The sequence below is a fragment of the Lynx rufus genome, unplaced genomic scaffold, assembly GCF_022079265.1.
Source record: "Lynx rufus isolate CCGP_SWC_20201006 ecotype Redwood Valley unplaced genomic scaffold, mLynRuf1.p SCAF_7, whole genome shotgun sequence".
Classification (NCBI taxonomy): domain Eukaryota; kingdom Metazoa; phylum Chordata; class Mammalia; order Carnivora; family Felidae; genus Lynx; species Lynx rufus.
The window spans coordinates 102959439-102982951 of record NW_025814889.1 but is presented as its reverse complement, the minus strand read 5'-3'; the positions used below and the strand labels follow the sequence as shown (position 1 = coordinate 102982951).

At 40.1% G+C, this 23513-nt stretch overlaps 1 protein-coding gene across 1 annotated transcript in view; it reads left to right on the top strand.

Moving 5' to 3' along the window:
- Positions 1-763: 763 nt before the first annotated feature.
- Positions 764-23513, top strand: part of PAWR (pro-apoptotic WT1 regulator) — a 124768-nt gene continuing 102018 nt past the window's right edge. Inside the window, exon 1 of the mRNA XM_047066643.1 lies at positions 764-1524. Within this exon, the coding sequence (XP_046922599.1) occupies positions 1000-1524 (525 nt within the window). The 5' untranslated portion in view covers positions 764-999. The remainder of the gene's footprint in view (positions 1525-23513) is intronic.

Genomic DNA, 23513 nt, shown 5'->3' with positions numbered 1-23513 from the left:
AATGTGCGGTCGGACAGGCGGGCGCGGGGCGGGCTGCAGCGGCGGGCTGGACGAGGCGGCGCGCACCTGAGCGACGGGGGCGGGGCGTCGGCGGGCACGACCCCCCCCACCCCGCCCCTCACTGCGCGCCGCGCCCCTCGCGCGCCGTCTCGGCCCTTTCCGCCCGCGCTTCGGCGCCGCTCGGCTCCCCTCCCGCCCCTCGCTCCCTCCCTCTTTCCCTCCCTCCTGGCCGGGGAGAGTCGCGAGCTCCGGCCGCGAGTTTGCCGCAGCTCCTTCCGCGCCGCCGCGTCGGCTCACCTGGGCGCCGACTCCCAGACCCGCGCCTCGTCCCCCCCAAACTCCCCCCAGGTAAGGGGCTGCCCGCGCTCGACCCGCGCGCCCGTCCTCCCGAAGCGGCTGGACAACTGGTGTGTGTGCGCGTCCAGCCTCCTCTGCGAGCCGCCCAGGGGCTTCGCGCCTCGCCCAGGCTTGAAGGTGTTGGTGGCGGGGACCTTGGGCCGACGGTGGCCGCAGCGAGGGGCAGGAGAGGCGGCGAGCCGACAGGTGGCGGGGTCTGGCCCCGGTCCCCTCACCGCCGCAGGCGCAGACCCCGGTGGGGATGGGGCGGGCGGGCCGGGGGTGGGGACAGTCCCTTTCTCCTCCCCTCGAGGGGCGGCGATCGCCGGGCCCGCCGTGTAGGTGCGTCGGAGAAACTTTGCAGGGTGGGGACTCTGCAGCCACTTGCCGCCGGGGACTGGTCGCCGCGCTGTGCGGGGGCGGGGGGCTCCGAGACGGGTCGCGGGGGCAGCCCCTCAGGCCAGGCGAGGACCTTAACGCTTCCCTTCCCCGCCCCCTTTTGTGTTTCCCCTCAGACCCGCCGGCCGCTGGGGGAGCCGCGGCCGCCCCCGCGCCCGGGGGTCGTTCCCTCGCATCCTCCGGGCCGCGGGAGGGCAGAGGCGGCGGCGGCCGGAGCCGGGCCGGGCGGCCTGAGGTGAGAGCCCGGCCGGCCCCGCTGGGAATATGGCGACCGGTGGCTACCGGACCGGCGGCAGCGGCGGCAGCACCACCGACTTCCTGGAGGAGTGGAAGGCGAAGCGCGAGAAGATGCGCGCCAAGCAGAACCCCCCGGGCCCGGCCGCCCCGGGCGGGGGCAGCAGTGACGCGAGCGGGAAGCCCCCGGCGGGGGCTTTGGGCACCTCGGCCGCCGCCGCGGCCAACGAGCTCAACAACAACCTCCCGGGCGGCGCGGCCGCACCTGCCGCCCCCGGCTCCGGGGGCGTGAACTGCGCCGTGGGCCCCGCGGCGCTGCCCCGCTCCGCCCCCGGCCCCCGGCGGCCCGAGGACGAGCCGCCTCCCACCGCCGCGGCCGCGGTCTCCGCCTCGGGGGCACCGCCGGCCCGGGGCGACGACGAGGAGCGGGACGGCGCCCAGGACAAGGGCAAGAGCTCGGGCCCCAGTGCCAGGAAGGGCAAGGGGCAGATCGAGAAGAGAAAGCTGCGCGAGAAGCGTCGCTCCACCGGCGTGGTCAACATCCCCGCGGCAGAGGTGAGCGGGCGGGGGGCCGCGGAGGGAGCTTCCCGGGGCCCCGGGGGGCAGAGGTTCCCCACTCCAGCTCGTACTTTTATCCTTTCGCTGAGTTATGCAGGCCGAGGGTGATGGAGTTTTACTGTGAGCAAATGCTTCCTGGGAAGTTCCCCAAACGCAAAGTAGGACACGTGCTTTTCAGGCTTCCTGGCTGAGGTCTCCGATTCAGGATCCTTCTTTACATTGGTGGAAAGACTACTCGTGGTTCCAGGACTTGCCCGCTTAGGGTTGTTTGTTTCTGCTTCATCAGTTAGAAAAATTGATTAATGGTGATGACGACATACGCTGTTTAGTTTCCCACGTGCCCCTCGGAAGTTATCAGATTGTTTATCTCTTTTCTCTTGACAGTGTTTAATAGCACCTGTAAAGAAACGTGGCCTTAGCACTATGCGAGACAGCTTTATCTTTCAGTGTATCCAAGATGAGTGTATCTGAATGAGTGTATGCACTGTTTCATATCTAAGCTAGCTTTTGGGAAGAGCGCTCCCCATCACTCACACACACACACACACACACACACACACACACACACGCGCGCGCGCGCGCACAGTTTATTCTGAGTGGTATTTAGGACAATAGGAATGCTGTAGCAACCCACAGTTCTTTTTGCTAAGACGATCTTTCCGTGTATTTAAGTATTTGGCTCTGCGTATTCTGGAAAACATTTGTGGTAGGGTTTTTGTTTTTGTTTTGTATTTTTGAGCATTCTCAACATTCCTGCAGGCAGCAGCGTCTTTCTATTAGAGTGAGTGGTGAAACATTTTTACTTAGTGTGTAACCGCACCTATCTCTACCCTCAAAAAATTTTTTTCTAAGCAAATTTTGGTTACTTGAATAGAAGTGCACGAGTTTTGGGAAGTGATTCCACAACCTTGTTTCACCCAAAGAAGTTGTATCATTTTCCCATTGGCTCATTAGGTTTTACTCTTAAAAATTTTTTTTTTTTTTTTTTACTCGTGGCCTTGTAATGTATTCAACTTTGATACCTAGTTAATAATTAATAAGAATATGCTAACTTCAGTTGTGGTTCAAGTAAAAACATTCAGAGTAAGCTAGGGTATATGTGAAACATACCCAACTTTTTAAGTGTTAATATGATTTCCATACCTGGAAAATCACAGTTTGTCTTTGAAGGGTATATTTTTATATGCATGTTTCAGCGAGATTTTATCAGCCAGCAAAACTGTCCTCTGTGGTTTGCTACTTGCACAAAAGATCTGTTATTCATTAAATTGCTTTAAAAGGAATTCATGAGAGTGGTAATCAAATTTCTAGGGTTTTTTTTTTTTTTTTGGTTGTTGTTGTTGTTAAAAATATGAAGATTAAGGGGAAACTAAAGACAGGGCTCTGGAAAAGCTACATTCCTCAACTTTATTTTTAAAAGTAGCTGATGGTCCAAATAAAAGAATTAGTCATTTTCAGTCTTTTCCTCATTGTTCATCTGACAGGGGTCTTATTTTGGGAAATATCTTGGCAGATGTTAAATTCTATTTTTTGTCAGGCTGCTTGCACTAGAATTGTTACTTCTCCAGTACCTTTTTTGTTTTTGTTTTTAACAAGCATTATGTTTACCGGGGGAAATAAGTGTGGTGTATCATGCGAGATCCTAAGAAACATCCATTGTTAATGCTCCTGCTTTGGGTTAGGGAACATAGTGCTGAGAATGTAGATCACTCCCCACTACAATTGAGTCTAATACTCTGGAATGTTTTTCGTTTGGGTGTTGGCAACTCCTAAATTTAATCTTCCTTAAAAACAAACAACCCAGGGTACCATTTTTTTTTTGTCTGTGGAATTTGAACCTTTTTTATTGAATAGAGAGTTGAGGACTGCTTTCTTTTTGTGGTAACTATGGCTCTATCTGTTGCTGTAGGACGCAACAAAAGATGGTAATGTTTTAACGCAGTACCTAATTAGCAGGCATACTTGTTGAGTGCCTCCTCATATTTTCGTAAAAACAGCTTAAGTCGTTCAGATTATTTTAATAGTGGTAAATATATGACACAAAACTTTAAAGATGGGCCATTTTTATATTCTTCAGGTTGTATTTTTAGAATTGTGTGCCATTCATTTCTCCTAGTAGTTTCAACACTGAGAATGTCAGTTGGTATGGAGTTTCTTGTGTATTGTAGCACTGTTGGTTTAAGAAGTCATATCATATTTTATAAAGTTTTCAGGTGTGTAAATATCAGAAAAGCAGACAATTATTAATCTGTCAACATTCAAAAATAGACTTGTATTATATGTGATGTTGAGAAAGACTCTCTTATTTTCAGACAGTATTCTCAACCAAGTTTCTATTAGGAAAGTAGCATATAATTCACATGCAAAAGCCGATTTTTGTGGTTGATAAACATTAAGTTCCATCAGGAAGTATTTATTAAACATCTGTTTGACACATTCACTGTGACTTTCATTAACTTATCTTACTAATTACAGAATATTATAAAATTTGTTGTAAAGGCTACCTGACAACAGCTAAAGATATCACAAACAGCAACAAGATAATATTAGCAAGGATGCAGGTCTCAAACTAGATGTGATGGATGGGGATGGGAAGCTGGGTGGGATAGTACTTGTGATGACTGTAATAAAAAGTGCAAATATACAGATGCTTATTAGTGAGACAAACTTTAGTTGTTCTTGATTACTAAGTTAGAGATTAAAAAAATGTTTTTTTCCCTAAATTTTTACTTTGTCTACTTTTTTTGGGGGAATAGCTCAAATTGGATAATTTGGCTGTTCTTGCCAGTAATTTTGGTATACGTTTATTAGATCAGTCAGATCTTTATTACATGTCTGTGTTCAGGCAGTATGGTAAGGGCTGTGGAAAAAAAAACAAGAAGAGTAAGGCAGTGTATATTCTCAAGGAGCAGGGCTATAATCCTGGAAGAAGGATAAGGCATAATTATATGAAAAAACATAAGTACTGAGTTAACAATTGAAAAGCCATCTTAACACAGCAAATTGTTTATTAGAAATATTTTATGTGTAGGGGTGCCTGGCTGGCTTAGTCAGTGGAGCATGTGACTCTTGATCTCAGGGCTGTGAGTTAGAGCCCCACATTGGGGTATGGAGATCACTTAAAAATCTGAAAAAAAAAAAAAAGTTTTGTGTTGAGGGGGAAGAGGTGATTGGGGCTGAGAGAAGCTACTGGTGATGAGGCTCTTGGGCTGAGACTTACATTTCTGTACCTATATATTTATACATCCATTCACACATACGTGTATACATACTTATGGTGTTTTAAATCTGAGTGTAGTGGTTCTTAATTGTGGAAGTGCATTAATATCATGTGAGGATCTTAAAAAAATGCTCCTCCTGCAGAATACTTGCCCTCTCCCTCCCTGAGCCCCTTTTGATTTAATGGCTCTGGGATGGATCCCAGGCATCAATATTTTGATAAGCTTCTCATGTGATTCTACTGTGAGTCAGGGTTAAGAACTATTGGGCTGCAGTCTGGGGATACAGAAATGAATAGGACACAGGCCTTGCCCACAGGGCCTCTCAAGTAATATAGGGAACTGTGGTAAGTACAGTGTTTAATGCAGGCTGAGCAGGGTACCTAACCTAAGGAAGACGGGGATAGTTGAGGAAGGGTTCCTAGGCAGTACCACCCCTGTTTTCAGAGCGCTTGTGAAGTTACTGCCATTGAATAGGTTTGCATGAGTGGGTTAACGGAGGTGGTTAATAAAATATTTCAATAGGTAAGGTCAAATGATACTGAAATTTTGATTTAAATACAAAGTTAACACGTATTGAAACTTACTATTTTCATAGTGGTTGGCTACAGTACTTTATGTTGTTTTAATTAATGCTCACAGCAATCCCATGTGGTAGTTACTGTTTCTCTTTATATCCTCATTTCCAGAGGAGAAAATGGAGGCTTGAAGAGCTTAAATGACTCAGGATCACATGGAAAGTGAATAAGTGGTAGAGCAGTATTTTCAGTGTGTGTGTGTGTGTGTGTGTGTGTGTGTGCGCGCATCTTGGGAGAGCGAGATTTTTAAGAATTCATTTTTAATAAAATATTAAAAGAATTAATTTTTAAGAATTAGCCAATTTTGCAATATATAGCTTGTTTTCCTATAACTTTTTATTTTTTCTATAACTTTTTATTAGAGGTTATCTTAAATAATTTAAACCTCTGAATGGAAAAAAGAGTAAAAGGAACTGATTAGAAATTAAGGTCAAATTTGTGGGCCCAGAGATTGCTTCTGACCCTCTATAGTTTACTTGGCAAAATTTTGAACACCAGGCCATCAGCACAATCTATTTTTGGCTAGATCAGAAAATATGAATCTTTGTTTTTACATAAGTGATACGTTGTTTTTCTGTCAAGATGGGAGTTAAAACACCTACTCCATAGTTTGAAGGAGCATTTAATATATAGAAAGTATTTTTAAGAGAGCACAATTTTAAGTCATAATTATTCAGCGTATTTGTTGAACATTATATGGGACAAGTTCGACTAAGTAAACCATGTGAATCCAGGTAGATTAAGAAATGCCTTTGGTATGCCCATTATATACCAGACTGTCTACCTTTCTATGTGATGAGTCAGAAGAGGAACTAATAGTGACTCAGGGTTGGAGAAAATTGGGCTTGTGAATAGGGTAGATGTAGCATAAACACCAAGGCTACTTAGTAAGATATTAAGCCCAGTTTTCCTAAATGTGAACTCATTGGTAAGGTAAATTGAAAATGGAATATTATCAGGATTTATAATGAGTTGTCTAAGCTGAGAGATCTTTTTCCATAAAAATAATTATGTAACTAAGTAGATGACGTTTATGGTGTGCTTATTAAGTGCTAGGCACTGTTCTGAGCACTGTACATGTGTTGGTGCATTTAATTCTCACTACAGCCCTTTGGGAAAATGGGGCAGAGAGAGTAAGTTACTTACTTGCCTGAAGTTACCTACACGGTAAGAAGCAGAGTAGAGATTGTCTGCTTTTAAAGCCTTGTGCTTAATAACTGTTCTATATTTCAGTGTATTATATACTATATACCTAGTTTAAGAAAGACAAAGATTATTTTAGGAGTAAAATGTAAAATTAGTCATTTATATTACTAATAAATTTGAGAATAGCCCTATAATGAAAGGCAGATAAGGTGGGACTTTATTGGGAAAAATTGGCAGCAAATAAACAGGAACGGTGGCATCAGAATTCTTATTTAAAATCGCTATCAAGTTGGTGGCTTTATTTATGTTCTTTATTATTTCTACATTGGTTTTTACCACCTGTGATATAGGCCAGAAAATAATTATGCTATTTAATAGTAATACTAATACATGTCTTAGAAGTTTGAAATGATTGGCAAATATAGGAGTTTGAAATCTTCTGAGTGCTTTTTTTCTTTTTAAAAAGTAAGATAAAATTCGTATACCATAGAATTAATCCTTTAAGATATTCAGTTCAATGGATTTTTGGTATATTCACAAAATTGTGCTCTGAGTGCTTTTATATTTTCATCTTAATTTTTCATTATGTATTTAGAACCCATGGAACCTAAGTTTTATCTTCCCACCGTATAAAATGCAGCAGAGTCAAATAATTCAGTGTCAGCTTTTCCTGCATTTCACAGAGAACATGAAATAATTGTAGCATTTTCTCAGTTTTTTTTTTTTTGTTGTTAAAAGCCTGGATATTATTTAAATTTATTTTATTAAATTTTTTTATTGTTTATTTATTTATTTTGGGAGAGAGAGCATGAGCAGGGGAGAGGCAGAGAGAGAGGGAGGGAGAGAATCCCAAGCAGACTCCACTCTGTCAGTGCAGAGCTCCACATGGAGTTTGAAGTCACAAACTGTGAGATCATGACCTAATCTGAAACCAGGAGCTAGACACTTAACTGACTGAGCCACCCAGGCACCCCGTATATTTTTTTTTTATTTTAGAGAGAGAGAGAGAGAGAGTGAGTGGGGGAGAGGGGCAGAGGAAGAGATTGAGAATCTTTTTTTTTAATTAAAAGATTTTTTTTAATGTTTATTTTTATTTTTGAGAGAGAGACAGAGTGCGAACCAGGGAGGGGCAGAGAGAGAGAGAGAGAGAGAGAGGGAGAGAGAGAGAGAGACACAGAATCCTAAGTAGCAGGCTCCAGGCTCCCAGCTGTCAGCACAGATCCCCTTGAGGGGCTCAAACCCATGAACTGTGAGATCATGATCTGAGCTGAAATCGGACCCTTAACTGACTGAGGCACCCATGTGCCCAGGTGTTGGGAGAGAGAATCTTAAGTGGGCTCGATCCCACTACCCTGGGATCATGACATGTGCTGAAATTAAGAGTCACATGCTTAACCAATTGAGCCACCCAGGCACCTTGGTTTTATGTTTCTTAAAACTTAGACACCTACTACCACCTGTTTGTGGTATAGGAGTTTAGTATAAGAGGTATTTAATTTAACTGAATGTAAAATTTCTAATTTATTTAAAATTTTACATGTCTTTCATGGAGATCTGCAAAGCTCTACTATCTAAACATTTGGGAACTTTGATTCAAAGTAAAAATGGAGTATTAAACCACCTAAAACCTTAGTCACGTTACTTAAATCAGTGTCTTAAAAGATGTGGCTGGGGGGGGGTATGGGGATGGGGACAACCTGTACCAGTATCACCTGCATTGTTTATTTAAAATGCAGATTTCTGGGATCCTCTTCAGTCTGGGAACAGGGAGGGGTTACCCGAGACTGCAGAGTTTTAACATTTTCTTGAGTGAGTCTTGTAATTCTGAAGTTTGAGTGTACTTAATGTCCTGTACTGGTTTACTGACCTGTCAAATGAAATTGATACTGATTATCTAACAGGATTGTTACATGAATCAAAATAGTGTTAAAAATGTTCTTAAAATGATAAATTACAGCTACTGTGTAGGTTATAGTGATAACTAATTGTTGATGTCTAGTGGAAATTTCTTATTGGGATGTTGAAAATTCATTTTTTTCCTGTTAATTAAAAACTTCATAGACATTTTAACAGAGACAGCTTGAGCTACTTGGAAATTCAAAGCACCCTAAACATTTAGGTAATATCATATAGTTAGTGCAAAATGTTGTGTTTGCCTTGCTTCTTGTCCTGATTTTGTTAGAAGCCTAGACAACAGAAAAAAAAAAAAAAAGAAAAACCTCTAACACTTAATATATAATTTAAACTTCACTTTCATTCATCTTTTTTTTTTTTTTAATGTGTATTTGTTTTAGAGAGAGAGAGAGTGCATGAGCAGAGGAGGGGCAGAGAGAGGGAGACACAGAATCAGAAGCAGGCTCTAGGCTCTGAGCTGTCAGCACAGAGCCCGACATGGGGTTTGAAGCCAGGAAGTGTGAGTTCATGACCTGAGCCGAAGTCAGATGCTTAACTGACTGAGCCACCCAGGCACCCCTCATTTTTCATTTTTACATATGTTTAAGAGAAAGTGTATAATTATGTTTTTAAATGTATTTAATAATTAGTTAACACTCTTAAAACAGATTTTTTTCTATCTTATCAAAATATTCCCAAGTGTATGACTTTTTCTCTTTTGTTTACTACTCTCACATATTAAATCCATAGGCATTCTTAGCTAGCTAATTGATTCTTAAAGTATTTGGTTATTGCTGAGGGAGCTTTCAGTTTAAATCTCAGGCATTTGTGTTCATAGCCATACACCTACTGGTATAGAGTCAAGCCTTAGCCATCTATCATGTTCTCCTTGAGTTACTTAAAAATATACTAGGCACCATGTCTGAATGATATTGTAAGAATATTTAATTTCTTAAAGTAACAAAATTGTATACCTCAAAGGTAGAAACTGCTCCAAGTTCAAAACCTCGCATGTGAAAATTGGATAATAAATGTTTGTTCTGTGATCATCTTTTTTTAAATAGTTTTTTTTTTTTTTATTAAATTTTATTTATTTTTTTTTATTTTTTATTTTATTTTTTTTAATTTTTTTTTTCAATGTTTATTTATTTTTGGGACAGAGAGAGACAGAGCATGAACGGGGGAGGGGCAGAGACAGAGGGAGACACAGAATCGGAAACAGGCTCCAGGCTCTGAGCCATCAGCCCAGAGCCCGACGCGGGGCTCGAACTCACGCACCGCGAGATCGTGACCTGGCTGAAGTTGGACGCTTAACCGACTGCGCCACCCAGGCGCCCCGAAATAGTTTTTTTTTTTAAACGTTTATTTATCTAATTTGAGAGAGAGCACAGCAGTGGAAGGGCAGAGAGAGAGGGAGAGGTTGAGAGAGAGAATCCCAAGCAAGCTCTGTGCTGTCAGCTCAGAGCCACACACAGGGCTCAATCCCGGGAACCATGAGATCATGACCTGAGCTGAAACCGAGAGTCAGACACGTCACCGACTGAGCCACCCAGGTGCCCCTGTGTTTCACGTTCTTGACAAGACTTCTTGACCTCCTATAGTGCAACCAAGCAAAAGTCCACACCAAATTTATATAATCTTTAATTTTTCCTTCTGTTAAAACTAATGTGTTTTTCCTTGTGGAAATACAAGAAGAGGTAGAGAAACATCACCTGTTATCTTATTCTTATTTCTGATTTTTTTTTCTGTATCTACATAAAAATTGTAATCACATCATATAGATTTGTGTATTTAGTATTTAATCATGAGTATTTTTATGGTGTTACTCTTCAAAAATAAGTATGGATTTTTAAATGATTAGTTTCCGGTGTATAATACAGGGATTATTATTATTATTTTTTGTATTGTGGTAAAATGATAAAAATGTACAATCTTAACCATTTTTAAGTGTACTTTCATTGGTATTAAATACATTCATATTATTGTGCAACCATCATCACTATCCATTCCATAACTCTTTCCGTGTTGTAAAACTGAAACTCTATACCTGTTAAACAGTAACTCCCCATTCAACCCTCCCCCATCCCTTGGCAACTACCATTATACTTTCTGTCTTTAGGGATGGATATGTTTGTGTTACTTGTATTAAAATACTTAGGCATCACTTCATTGGTAAAGGACTCTACTACTACTTCTCCCTATTATGTACCTGGCTGATTGGCAGATAAGTAAGTTGTCTTGAGATAAACAGCAATATAGTTTTTTCTTTTCGTGTATTCTGTTTCCTGAAACATTCTTCAAGACAAGCGTTTGGGTCTTTCAAAGTGTCTCATAGGTACTAGGACCTTCAGATAATTGTGAGGGAAGCCCATTTTTCTTTTCTTTTTTTTTTTAATCTTCTCTATAGTCTTTGATTTCATTGGGAAATTGGTAATTAGAGCTGCAGTAATTATAAGTGTAAGTTATAACAACATAAAAGTTCCTAAAACTCATCATATATGCAAAATCACACAAAACTACAGGACATATAGAAAAATGGAGTGTAGGGGCATAACACTCAAAATGTTTTCAGTCACATGTAAAAGGATACAAACTTAAGACTAGCAGCACAATTTTACACATGTTAAATGATTAAGAAATGCATAAATGCTACATTGATTATGACACTTGACCTCAAAACAGACCTGAGTTTGCTTATAGAAGTGGGTGTTAAAAGGGTGGCAATTTGTGAAGTGTTGGAGGAAGGGTTATCTGAAATTGGACTGAAACTGTAACACCACATGTGGATGGGTATGGCTTGTAACACAAGGAGTGAACTGGCAGATGTTTGAGATGTGTGCATTCTGTGTGTTTCTGGGACACTGTGTTTGTTGCATTATCTGTGCTTAGTGTTTCTTTCAGTTGGACATAATGCAAATGCAACATTAGTATTATGCTCAACTTCCTAATGTATCAGTTGCATTGGAGCAAATCCAGTTTTCTCAACAAATATTTTAGTGTATATGTATATACCCACATGGATACATCTATCTGTATGTTTATGTGCACATCCACATTCATCTGTCCAAAATATGTGAAATGGTGGCTTGATAAGATCAAGTAATGAGATGGAAAAGGACTAGGGAGCAGATGTCACTAGAGATGAGAATACATTCTTAAGAGTGTATTAATACTAAAAAATATACTGATTGCTAGGGCAATGGTAGCAGAAAAGGAAAGGAATGGATGAATTGAGAGGTATTTCACTGATACTAGAAAATTACATAACAATGCTTTGAGCTGGAAAATTTATCCTCAGCCTTCTTCCCTTTAGCCGAGTATAGCACACACCTACCCTCTGTCCTCCAGAGCTAACTGTACCTTGCTTACTGTGTAAATCTTGCCTGTTTTTTTTCTTTCTTTCTTAAATACTTGGCCTCTCCCTCTTGGTTCATCTTGCCATGAAGAAATGTTCTCTTAATTCTGGTTTACCTTCCACTTAACTTTTCTTAATTGCTCAATTTAAAGGCCTTGTTTTCATGTGCTCACCCCCATTACCTTGCTCATTTCCTGCTACCTAATTGAAATTGATCTCTTCAAGGTTGCTTGTGACTTCCTAATGGCCAAATGAGATAGCTGCTGCTTTTTTTTCAAATTTTTAAAAATGTTTATTTTTTGAGAGAGTGCAAGTCAGGGAGGTGCAGAGAGAGGGGGACAGAGTATCAGATGTGGGCTTTGTGCTGACAGCAACAAGCCCAATGTGGGGTTCAAACTCACCTCAAGATCACGACCTGAGCTGAACTCTTGATGCTCAACTAACTGAGCCACCTACGTGCCCCTGGCTTTTCTACTTTCAACCTGTTTGACTCCTCTGTAATATTTGCCCCTGTCATTCCTCGCCCTTTGATGCCACAGCAGTTTTGTTAGATTCTCGTTTACTTGGTTTACTCAGAAACATTTGAGTGCCTGCTTTGTGCCCCAGCTTCAGTGCTGGATGATACAAAGATGAATTACATACTCCCCAGTCTTTAATGAACTTTCAGTCTTCTCTCAGAGAAAAAGATGATTTCTTCGCTCAGGCTGCTATAACAGAATACCATAGACTGGGTGGCTTATAAACATCAGAAAGGTATTTTTCACAGTTCTGGAGGTTGAGAAGTCCAGGGCATCAGTAGAATTGATGTCTGGTGAGAGAGCCTGCTTCCTGGTTTACTCTGTCCTCACATGGTGGAGGGGGTGAGAGAGATATCTGGGATCTCTTTTATCAGGGTACTAATCCCATTTGTGAGGGCCCCATCCTCATGACCTGACTCCACTTTCTAAAGCTGTCACATTGGGGATTAGGATCTCAACATAGGAATTTTGGGGAGACACAAATATTCAGTTCATAACAGATAAATAGAATTTGGTATAATAAGAACTATGATGGATAAAAGAGCAAAGCACTGAACTAGCTAATAAAAGGGAGCCATCAATTACATGAGGGAGTCAAGGAGGGCTTTATATAGGATAAAGCAGTATTAAGCCCTATGACTAGACTGGTATGAAGGATTTCCCAAGGGGGGAGGGAAAACATGGTAACATTCTAGGTAAAGAGAATGGCATGTGTGAGGGCACAAAGCCAGGAATTAATAGCAGTATATTATATATATATATATATATATATATACACACACACACCTCCTGTATGCTTAGCACTGAGTGGGAAGGTTTCCTTGCATTCTTTTTTTTTATACTTATTTTTTATTTTGGGGGGAGCACAGGTGGGGGAGGGGCAGAGAGAGAGGGACAGAGGATCTGAAGCAGGCTCTGACAAGCTGACAGAGGCGAGCCTGATGTGGGGCTCTAACTCATGAACCATGAGATCATGATCTGAGCTGAAGTTGGACGCTCGATCAGCTGAGCCACCCAGGTGCCCCTTCCTTGCATTATTTTTAATCTTCACATTAACTCACAAGGTAGATTTTAAAAATATATTTCTCGGGGCGCCTGGGTGGCTCAGTCAGTTAAGTGTCCTACTTCGGCTCAGGTCATGATCTCACAGTCTGTGGGTTCGAGCCCCGCATCGGGCTCTGTGCTGACAGCTCAGAGCCCGGAGCCTGCTTCCGATTCTGTGTCTCCCTTTCTCTCTGCCCCTCCCCTGCTCATGCTCTGTCTCTCTCTGTCGCAAAAATAAATAAAAACATTAAATTTTTTTTTTAAATATATTTCTCATTTTACAAGATGCCTCAAAGAAGTTGTGACTTGCCCAAAGGCCATACTGACAGAACTTGGATTTGACTCCAGATTTGTTTGGGTGCCGATGCACATACATTGGTTATCATCGTTGGAAAGAGGGAGGGATATGTTCTAACAGAGGAAACTTTGATGTGCAGAGAATTCATGGTGGAGAGAGAATGGAGAACAGCTGAAGAAGAATGATACGGACCAATTGGGATGGATTTAAATGCCATGCCAAGGAATTCAGACTTTATTCTGCTGTTCTCTGTTAGTATTGTTGGCTAGGTATTTCCTTCCTCTGTCCATACATGTATACAATAACTCTGACACCTTCTGGAATGAAAAACTTTTGCCTGTCTAGCTTGAAGTCATTAGGAGGATTTTCTTCTTTGAAGGTAGGGATCCAAGGATAGTAAACAATACAAAGTCCTTTAAAAATTATGTGCATATAATAGAATAAATAAATTCAAGTTTCCATGTGGGTTGAAAAGAGATGAGAGGATAGCCTTTAAACAAAGTTGTACCCAAGTAATTCTCTTTATTATGAAAATAATTCTGTACTGTAGATTTGGGAATGACTTTTTTAGAGGAGCAGGATGGAGTGGAGTTGGGGGCTCTGATGATACTAAATGGCCAGATTCTGTACTGTTACCATGGAGAAGTTTATAGTTTAATATTGTCCCTGGGTTTAGACTTTGCACTGTACTTGATTTAAAAGCTGGTGTTTATTCCATTCCCACATTCTTTGAGTTAACCTGCAATATAGATGCTTGGAATATAGGTGCTAAAGGGTGAGCAATGCCTTTGAAACTTTTCTCACATATTATTTGTTCAACTTCCACAGATTTTCCCCTTCCCCTTCATCCCTTCTCTCTGTTATCTTAGAGGAAACCAAGTGCTTCTCTAAACTATGTTTTAGGAATAGTGTTTCTTTATTTTTGATGATATAAATGTAATGCCCACTTATTTTGTAGAAAATTAAAAATAAAATAGCAAAAACAGGACTGTGCAAAGATTAGCTATAGATATATCAATTTGACTTGTTTTTCCATTTTTATTTTTAAGCAATAGAATTATATCCTATGTACATTTTTATAAACTTAAATATGACTCTGTCATGCATGTTATTTCCTTTTAAACTTTTTGAAAGAGATAAAAAAATTAAACAGCTTTTTGAAAGAGATGTTAATTGCTACATATATTTTATTTCATAAACATAATTCCCACTGTCCAGTGGTAACTGTTACTTTATAGTTTTGGTATTCAATTCTTGAGTATATATTTAGGCATACACACAAAAAATATATATCCAGAAATTTAATCATTCTGCAAATACTGTTAAACCTTTTTGTTTTCAGTATCTTGTGAACATGTTAGTACGCCAGTAGACATATAGCTGTGTTGTTATTCTTTTTTAAAAAAAGTTTATATTTTTTAGTAATCTCTACACCTAATATGGGACTTGAACTTGTGACCCTGAGACCAGGAGTCACACGTCCTCTGTGAGCCAACCAGGTGCCCCATTGTGTTGTTATTCTTAGTGGCAGCAGAATATTTCACAATTTGGTTTTTTATTAAGTTTATTTATTTATTTATTTTTCAGAGAGAGCATGTGAGCGGGGAAGGGGCAGAGAGAGAGAGAGAGAGAGAGAGAATACCAGGCTGGCTCTGCACTGTCAGCCTAAAGTCCAATGCAGGGCTTGATCCCATGAATGATGAGATCATGACCTGATCCAAAATCAAGAGTTAGAAGCTCAACCTACTGAACCACCCAGGTGCTTCATGATTTGGGTGTTCTGATACAGCTATAATACATTTACTACAGTCTTAGTACATATTACATGTTAGACACTGAAGTAGGCCTTTGGGGCATTTGAATGGTTACATCTGTTCTGTTTGGAGCACTTTCAGGATTTAGATGAACTCTAGTTCATCGTTTTGTCCTTGAGCAATTTATAATCTGATTTGGAGAAATAAGATTGTGTAAGATAACTTTGAACCATTAAAAAAGAAATGTATAATAAAGTGTTAAATGTTATGCCCCACTGTTAGTGGAGAGAAGTGATAGATCCCTAGAAGACTGAATGGTCTAGGAAGTTTTGTGGAGGGAGTGTAAGATTTGAGCTGATCTTTTTTTTAAATTTTTTTTTTTTTCTTTTTCAACGTTTATTTATTTTTGGGACAGAGAGAGACAGAGCATGAACGGGGGAGGGTCAGAGAGAGAGGGAGACACAGAATCGGAAACAGGCTCCAGGCTCTGAGCCATCAGCCCAGAGCCTGACGCGGGGCTCGAACTCACGGACCGCGAGATCGTGACCTGGCTGAAGTCGGACGCTTAACCGACTGCGCCACCCAGGCGCCCCAGATTTGAGCTGATCTTGAAGGACTGTAAGAAATGGACAGATGAAGAGGAGAGTCATGTTTCAGACTAAGAGAGCAGGATGGGTAGAGGTACAATGGTGAGAGTTAGCAAGCTGATTGGAATAAAGGGTTATATTAGGAAGTAATAATAGAGAAATTAGGAAGCAGAATTTTGAAGGGTCTTAAAAACGGGGCTGAAAATTTTAGGCTTGATATGTTAGCCCATAGGAGAACTACCAGGAGGATGTGTTCATATTTGTGACACCAGGATTTTAACAGGATCAGCTAGCTACTGGGCACTGATGTATAGAATAGGTCACAGGGGAGAACATGGTAAGGGAATGAGTTGGGAGGTTGTCCACCACCAGCTGGGGAGACATTGTATGCGAAACCATTAGAACAGTATGGTAGAATATAGTTCATTAATGTGCTATATGTCTTGTTTAATTTACTGTTACTGTCCTCAGTTGGAATGCTTAGGGGAGGTTATTACCGGTTACATGATAATTTCAATGACAATAACTAAACCAGAAATCACTTACGCTGCAAACTGGTTTTTAGAATATCTTACTATTTTGATTGTAGGTAAAGAAAAGAGCATTTGCCTTGCAGGATAAGCAAGCCATGTTAACAAATAGATAACATTTGCATGCTCACTGGACCGGCACTATTCTAAGTCCTTTATGGGTATTAACTTGGTAAATTTTAGAAAAACTCCAGGGCGGTCAGTGCTATTCCTGTGTTAGATGGGAAAAGTGGAAGTACAGAGATAATATGCCATACTGAATTTCTCATTTGAAGAATTAGTTGCCAACTTTGCCTCTGGATTTTTTTTTTTCCCTGGGCTTCCAAGTTTATAGTAGGGTTGGTGTCACTTTTTAGTACTAGCCTGAGTACAGTTGACATCCTTATATTTGACTTAACTTTCAGGTTTTTAATTTAAATATTTTGTTTTAAGAGTTTTTTTCTCTTTCCTGCTTATTTTGAGCTAAAGGTACATGCAAGAGTCAGAGGCATAGCAAAAGGTTTGGAAAGATATCCATGCACTGGTTAACAGTGATTATCTCTGGATGGTAGAATTAAGGAGATTTTGTTGTTGGAATGTTCTTTGTGTAGTCTTTCTTGTTGAGATTTTCTCCATGACCTTATGCATAGGAAGTTTCTGTAGATGTCCCAGGAGTATTTGAAAAGATGGTGTATTTTCTGGGTATAGAATTCTAAATATTTTCTATTTAGCCGATCTCCCAAATTGTGTTTCAAATCATTTAACCTTACTTATTTCTGGTTTGTTTGATATGTTGTTTTCTTAGAAGATATACTGATGTTTACTGCTGTTGGCTTGTCAATTTCTCCTTGAACTTTGACAGAATTACATCTTAATTAATTATGTTAATTAGAAGGTTCATAATTGAAAGTATATACTAGAAAATCTGAATTTTCAAACACTCCGTAGAGGGATACCACCACAATTGGTGGTTTGATTTGATATTACTTTCAAAGTTCTACTCTAGATCATCTGAACGACTCACATTAGTTGCTAGTAACATGTTGGACCAGTTTTACGTTTATAGAGAAATTTGAGTGGAAAGTAGAGAATTCCCATTTCTCTGTCAGTCCCCAGTTTCCCTGTTAACATCTTGCATTGGTGTGGTACATTTGTTACAACTGATGAACCAGTGTTAACTAAAATTCATAGTTGACATTAGAGTTCACTCTTTGTACAGTTTTTTGGGGGGGTTTTGTTGAATGCATAATGTCATATATCTACCATTAGAGTATCATGGGGAATATTTTCACTGTCCTAAAAATCCTCTGTGCTGCACCTGTTCATATTTCCTTCCTTCCCCTGGCAACTACTCATGTTTTTACTGTCTCTGTAGTATTGCCTTTTCCAAAATGTCATATAGTTGGAATGCTACAATATAAAGCCTTTTTACACTAGTTACTTTCATTTAATCAACATGCATTTAGGATTCTAACATTTCATTTTTTGATCACATAATAATTATGTTACTTAACCTAATCATCTGAGTTACCCAGATGACCAGGGGTGATTTTTAAAAAAGTTATCATCTACCTTCAAGTGACAAACATCTGTTACTATTAAGAAGTTATAACACAAATGAGGTGATGAATAAATGTTTATCAAATGAACCGTTTTGCAGAAGTATGTGCCAAAGCTCTAATGGAAATTCCAAAAGAAAAGCACCAAAAAATACTTTGGTTACTGATGGTATGTTTGCAAAATGGGTACAACTTCATAAGGTGTATGTAAAGCTTTGAGAAGATACTATTGCTTATTTGATGATATCCATTAGAACATGTTTGTGTTAAAATATTAATCATATCACTTTTTTGTCCACGTTTGTGGTTTTTTATGTGGGTTTCCACTATCTGATCAAGTGTTTTCACAAAGAATCAAATCTATCTTTGAGTTTCCAAAGATCCTTAGAAAGGGATGCTCATTTTTTATTGATTCAATGAGATGCCATAGAGTAAACATTAAGTGCTTTCTTTCTGCCTGGCTTCATTGTTTTTAAAAATTTTTTTTAATGTTTTTATTTATTTTTGAAGGAGAGAGAGACAGAGCATGAGCGGGGGAGGAGCAGAGAGAGAGGGAGACATAGAATTTGAAGCAGGCTCCAGGCTCTAAGCTTGTCAGCCCAGAGCCTGACGTGGGGCTCGAACTCACAAACTGTGAGATCATGACCTGAGCCGAAGTCGATGCTTAACTGACTGAACCACCCAGGCGCCCCGGCTTCATTTCTAGATGGCAATAGATTTGAATTCAGAGAAGCCACTTCCACCTTCTGGACACAGAACATAGGTCCTATGTTTCTAGCATATTGATTGCAACCTTTTCTCTGTCAATGAAGTCTATCCACATCATTTTTTCAGACAAGGGATTCAATTTTGAGATGGGTGAAATATTTTAGATGGTACATTAATTAGAGAAAAGAGACTTCATTTACATTTCTCAGCACTTCATTTTGCTGAATTCAAGTTTAAAAGAGCAAACACAAAACAACTTGAGGCTATAGCTGGTTCTGACATGACTATTTGAATGTAATGTTTTCTTTTTCAACTTAGTTTTCCTTAAGAGTTTACTTATCTTAGTATCATCAACACTTAGCTCATTGCTTTCTGTGTACAATTAAGAATGGTTATTAAGAATGTGGTACATGTCTTGATAAGTGATTTCATATATAAACTGCTTTCTCCTAGATTCTACTCTAACATCACAAAATCTTGAGATAGACTTAAAATTTGGAGTTCAATTTATGATACCCATTTTTTATTGTGAACTGTAGTTTTTAATATTGTTATTCATTCCAAAGAATATTTAAACATAAATGCTAGAAAATAACTGCCAAAAATTTTGTTTAGGTATAAGAGTCAGTCCTAAGTAATTGATGTTATCTTGATGTTTTGTAAATTGCTTCCTTTGCAACATTTGCATCTCAGGAAACTCCCATCTTTTAAAATGTAAAATGGGGGGCGCCTGGGTGGCGCAGTCGGTTAAGCGTCCGACTTCAGCCAGGTCACGATCTCGCGGTCCGGGAGTTCGAGCCCCGCGTCAGGCTCTGGGCTGATGGCTCGGAGCCTGGAGCCTGTTTCCGATTCTGTGTCTCCCTCTCTCTCTGCCCCTCCCCCGTTCATGCTCTGTCTCTCTCTGTCCCAAAAATAAATAAACGTTGAAAAAAAAATTAAAAAAAATAAAATAAAATAAAATGTAAAATGGAATTTTTCAGAATGAAATTGAATCAGCTGTTTTTTACACAAAACTTAATTTTGTTTGTTTACTTATTTCTTTATTTTAAGTACACTCTACATCCAATGCAGGCCTTGAACTTACGATCCAGAAATCAAGAGTTGTATGCTCTATGGACTGAGCCAGCGAGGTGCTCCTGAATAAGCTGTTTTTGGTATTTTGAAACCCATTGATTTTTCTATGAAGAATTTTCACTCTTACTAATTGGAATTTTTTTGTTCAAGAAAAAAAAATTGTAATAGTATCACATTAAGATGGACTTTTTTGTTAAAGTTTGTTTATTTATTTATTTTGAGAGAGAGACAGAGAGACAGAGAACTGGAGAGAGAATCCCAGGCAGGCTCCACAATATCAGTGTGGAGCCCGATGTAGGGCTCAAACCCATGAACAATGAAATTATGACCTGAGCCAAAGTCTAGAGTCTGGCACTTAACTGACTGAGCCACCCAGGCACCCCCCATAAGATAGGCATTTTAACTTAAAATTAAATACCCATTTAATTATATTTTGGTTTTAGTTTTACAGCAAAATTGAATAGAAGATAAAGAGATACCCAGTATATCTACTTTCTCGACACATGCATAGGCTCCCCCATATTCAGCATCCTCTGCCGGATTGGTATATTTGTTACAATTGACGGACCTACACTGACACATCGATATTACCCCAAGTCTGTATTTTACATTATGGTTCATTCTTGGTGTTGTACTTTCTATGAGTTTGGACAAATGTGTAATGATATGTATCCATTGTTATAGTATCATACAGAGTAGTTTTACTGCCTTAAGAGTCATCTGTGCCCCATCTATTCAGACCCTCCCCCCCAACACTTGGCAGTCATTAATCTTTTTACTATCCATAGCTTTATCCTTACCAAAATGTCATATAATAGGAATCATACAGTATATAGTCTTTTCACACTGGCTTCTTTCACTTTTAATATGCATTTAAGCTTCCTCCATATCTTTTCAGAGCTCTTTTTAGTGTTGAATAATACTCCATTGTCTGGATGTAACACACTTTACCCATTCACTTACTAAAGAGTATCGTGGTTGCTTCCAAGTTGTGGCAATTATAAATAAAGCTGCTATAAATACTCATGTACAGGTTTTTGTGTGGGCATAATTTTTAGTTTCTTTTTTTAATTAATTTTTAAAATGTTTTTTATTATTTTTTGAGAGGGAGAGAGACAGTGTGTGAGCAGGGGAGGGGCAGCACAGAGCCTGACATGGGGCTGGAATTCACGAACCGTGAGATCATGACCTGAGCCAAAATCGACACTTAACCAACTGACCCACTCAGGTGCCCCAAATTTTCAGTTTCTTTAGGTAAATACCAAGGAGCATGATTGATGGATTGAATGGTAAGAGTATGTATAGTTTTCTTTTTTTTAGTTTGTTCATTTATTTTGTATTTTATTCTCTATTTAACTCCACCGTATGTCACTGGAATATCTTAGGGAAAGACACAGTTTTCCTGGTATTACTTTATTCCCCCCCCCACCCCCTTTTAAACGAATTTTTTAAAAATTTACATCCAAGTTAGTTAACATATAGTGTAATAATGATTTCAGGAGTAGAATTTAGCGATTCACCACTTACATATAACACCCAACAACTGTCCTCCTTAATACCCCTTACCCATTTAGCCCATCCCCCCCACCCACAACCCCTCCAGCAACTCTCCGTTTGTTCTCTGTATTTAAGAGTCTCTTATGGTTTGTCCCCCTCCCTGTTTTTATATTATTTTTGTTTCCCTTCGCTTATGATCATATGTTTTGCTTGTTAAAGTCCTCATATGAGTGAAGTCATATGATTTTTGTCTTTCTCTGACTAATTTCACTTAGCATAATACCCTCCAGTTCCATCCACGTAGTTGCAAATGGCAAGATTTCATTCTTTTTGATTGCTGAGTAATATACCATTGTATACATATACCACATCTTCTTTATCCATTCATCCATCGATGGACATTTGGGCGCTTTCCATACTTTGACTATTGTTGATAGTGCTGCTATAAACATTGGGGTGCATGTGCCCTTTTGAAATAGCACACCTATATCCTTTGGATAAATAAAATACTAGTGCAATTGCTGCGTCGTAGGGTAGTTCTATTTTTAATTTTTTTGAGGAACCTCCATACTGTTTTCCAGAGTGGCTGTACCAGTATATGTTTAGTTTTCTAAGAAACTGTTAAACTGTCTTCTATTGTGGCTGTACTGTTTTGTGTTTCAACCGGTAATGAATGAGAGTTCCAATTGCTCCGTAACCTTAACACTGTTAGGTATTGTCAGTGTTTCTGATTTTGGCCATTCTGATAGGTGTGTACTGGTATCTTCTTCTTTTTTTTTTTTTTTTAATTATTTTGAGAGAGGCAGAGACTGCACAGGTGGGGGCCCAGCAGAGAGAGAGGGAGACAGAGAAGCAGGCTTCTCAATGTCAGCAGAGTCTGATGCCTGATGTGGGGCTCGAGCTCATGAAACCGTGAGATCATTACCTGAGCTGATACCAAGAGTTGGACACTTAATGACTGAGCCACCCAAGCACTCCTCTTTTTTTTTAATTATGTATTTTTTGTTTTTTAAGTTTATTTATCGCAAGACAGAGAGCTGGGGAGCATAGGTACAAGTGGGGAAGGGGAAGAGAGAGAGACTGAGAGGGGAAAGAGAATCCCAAGCAGGCTCCCCACTGTCAGCGCACAGCCCATGCAGAGCTCAAACCCACGAACTGTGAGATTATGACCTGAGCGGAAAGAGTCAGATGCTTAACTGACTGAGTCACCCAAGCACCCCTATAGTGGTGTCTTATTTTCATTGGCCTTTTCCTGATGGCATATGATAAGCATCTTTTCATATGCTTATTTGCTGTCTGTATGTCTTTGGTGAAGTGTCTGTTAAGGTCTTGTTTTTTTGGGTTGTTTTTTTATTGCTGCATTTGGAGAGTTTGTATATTTTAGATAAAACAGTCTTTTATATTTTCTTTTGTAAATGTTTTCTCCCAGTCTAGCTTGTCTTTTCTTTTCTTTCTTTTTTCTTTTTTTTTTTTTAACATTTATTTATTTTTGAGACAGACACAAAATATGAATGGGGGAGGGGCAGAGAGAGAGGGAGACACAGAATCAGAAGTAGGCTCCAGGCTCTGTCTGAGCCATCAGCCCAGAGCCCAACGCGGGGCTCGAACTCACAGACCAGGAGATTGTGACCTGAGCTGAAGTCGGACGCTCAACCAACTGAGCCACCCAGGCGCCCCTCTTTTTTCTTTTTTAATTTTTTTAAAAATATTTATTTTTTGAGAGACACAGCATGAGCGGGGGAGGGGCAGAGATAGAGGGAGTTATAGAATCCGAAGCAAGCTCCAGGCTCTGAGCCGTTAGCACAGAGCCTGACGTGGAGCTCGAGCCCATGACCTGTGAGATCATCACAGGATGAACTGTGAGGACGTCCTGAGCCTAAGTGGGATGCTTAACACCTTAGGCGCCCTATCTTTACATTTTCTTGACAGTATCTTTCTCAGAGTAGAAATTTTTATTTTAATCTAATTAAAAAATTTTTAAGTTTATTCAGCGAAGGAGAGCATGCATGAGCATGCGTGCGCGGGCGCGCGCGCGCGCGCACACACACACACACACACACACATATGCATGAACAGGGGACGGACAGAGAGAGAGGGATGGAGAATACTAGGCAGGCTCCATGCTGTCAGTGCAGAGCCCTGTGCAGGGCTCTGTCTCATGAACCCTGAGATATGACCTGAGCAGAAATCAAGAGTCAGATGCTTAACTGACTGAGCCACCCAGGCACCCTGAAATTTTTAATTTTAA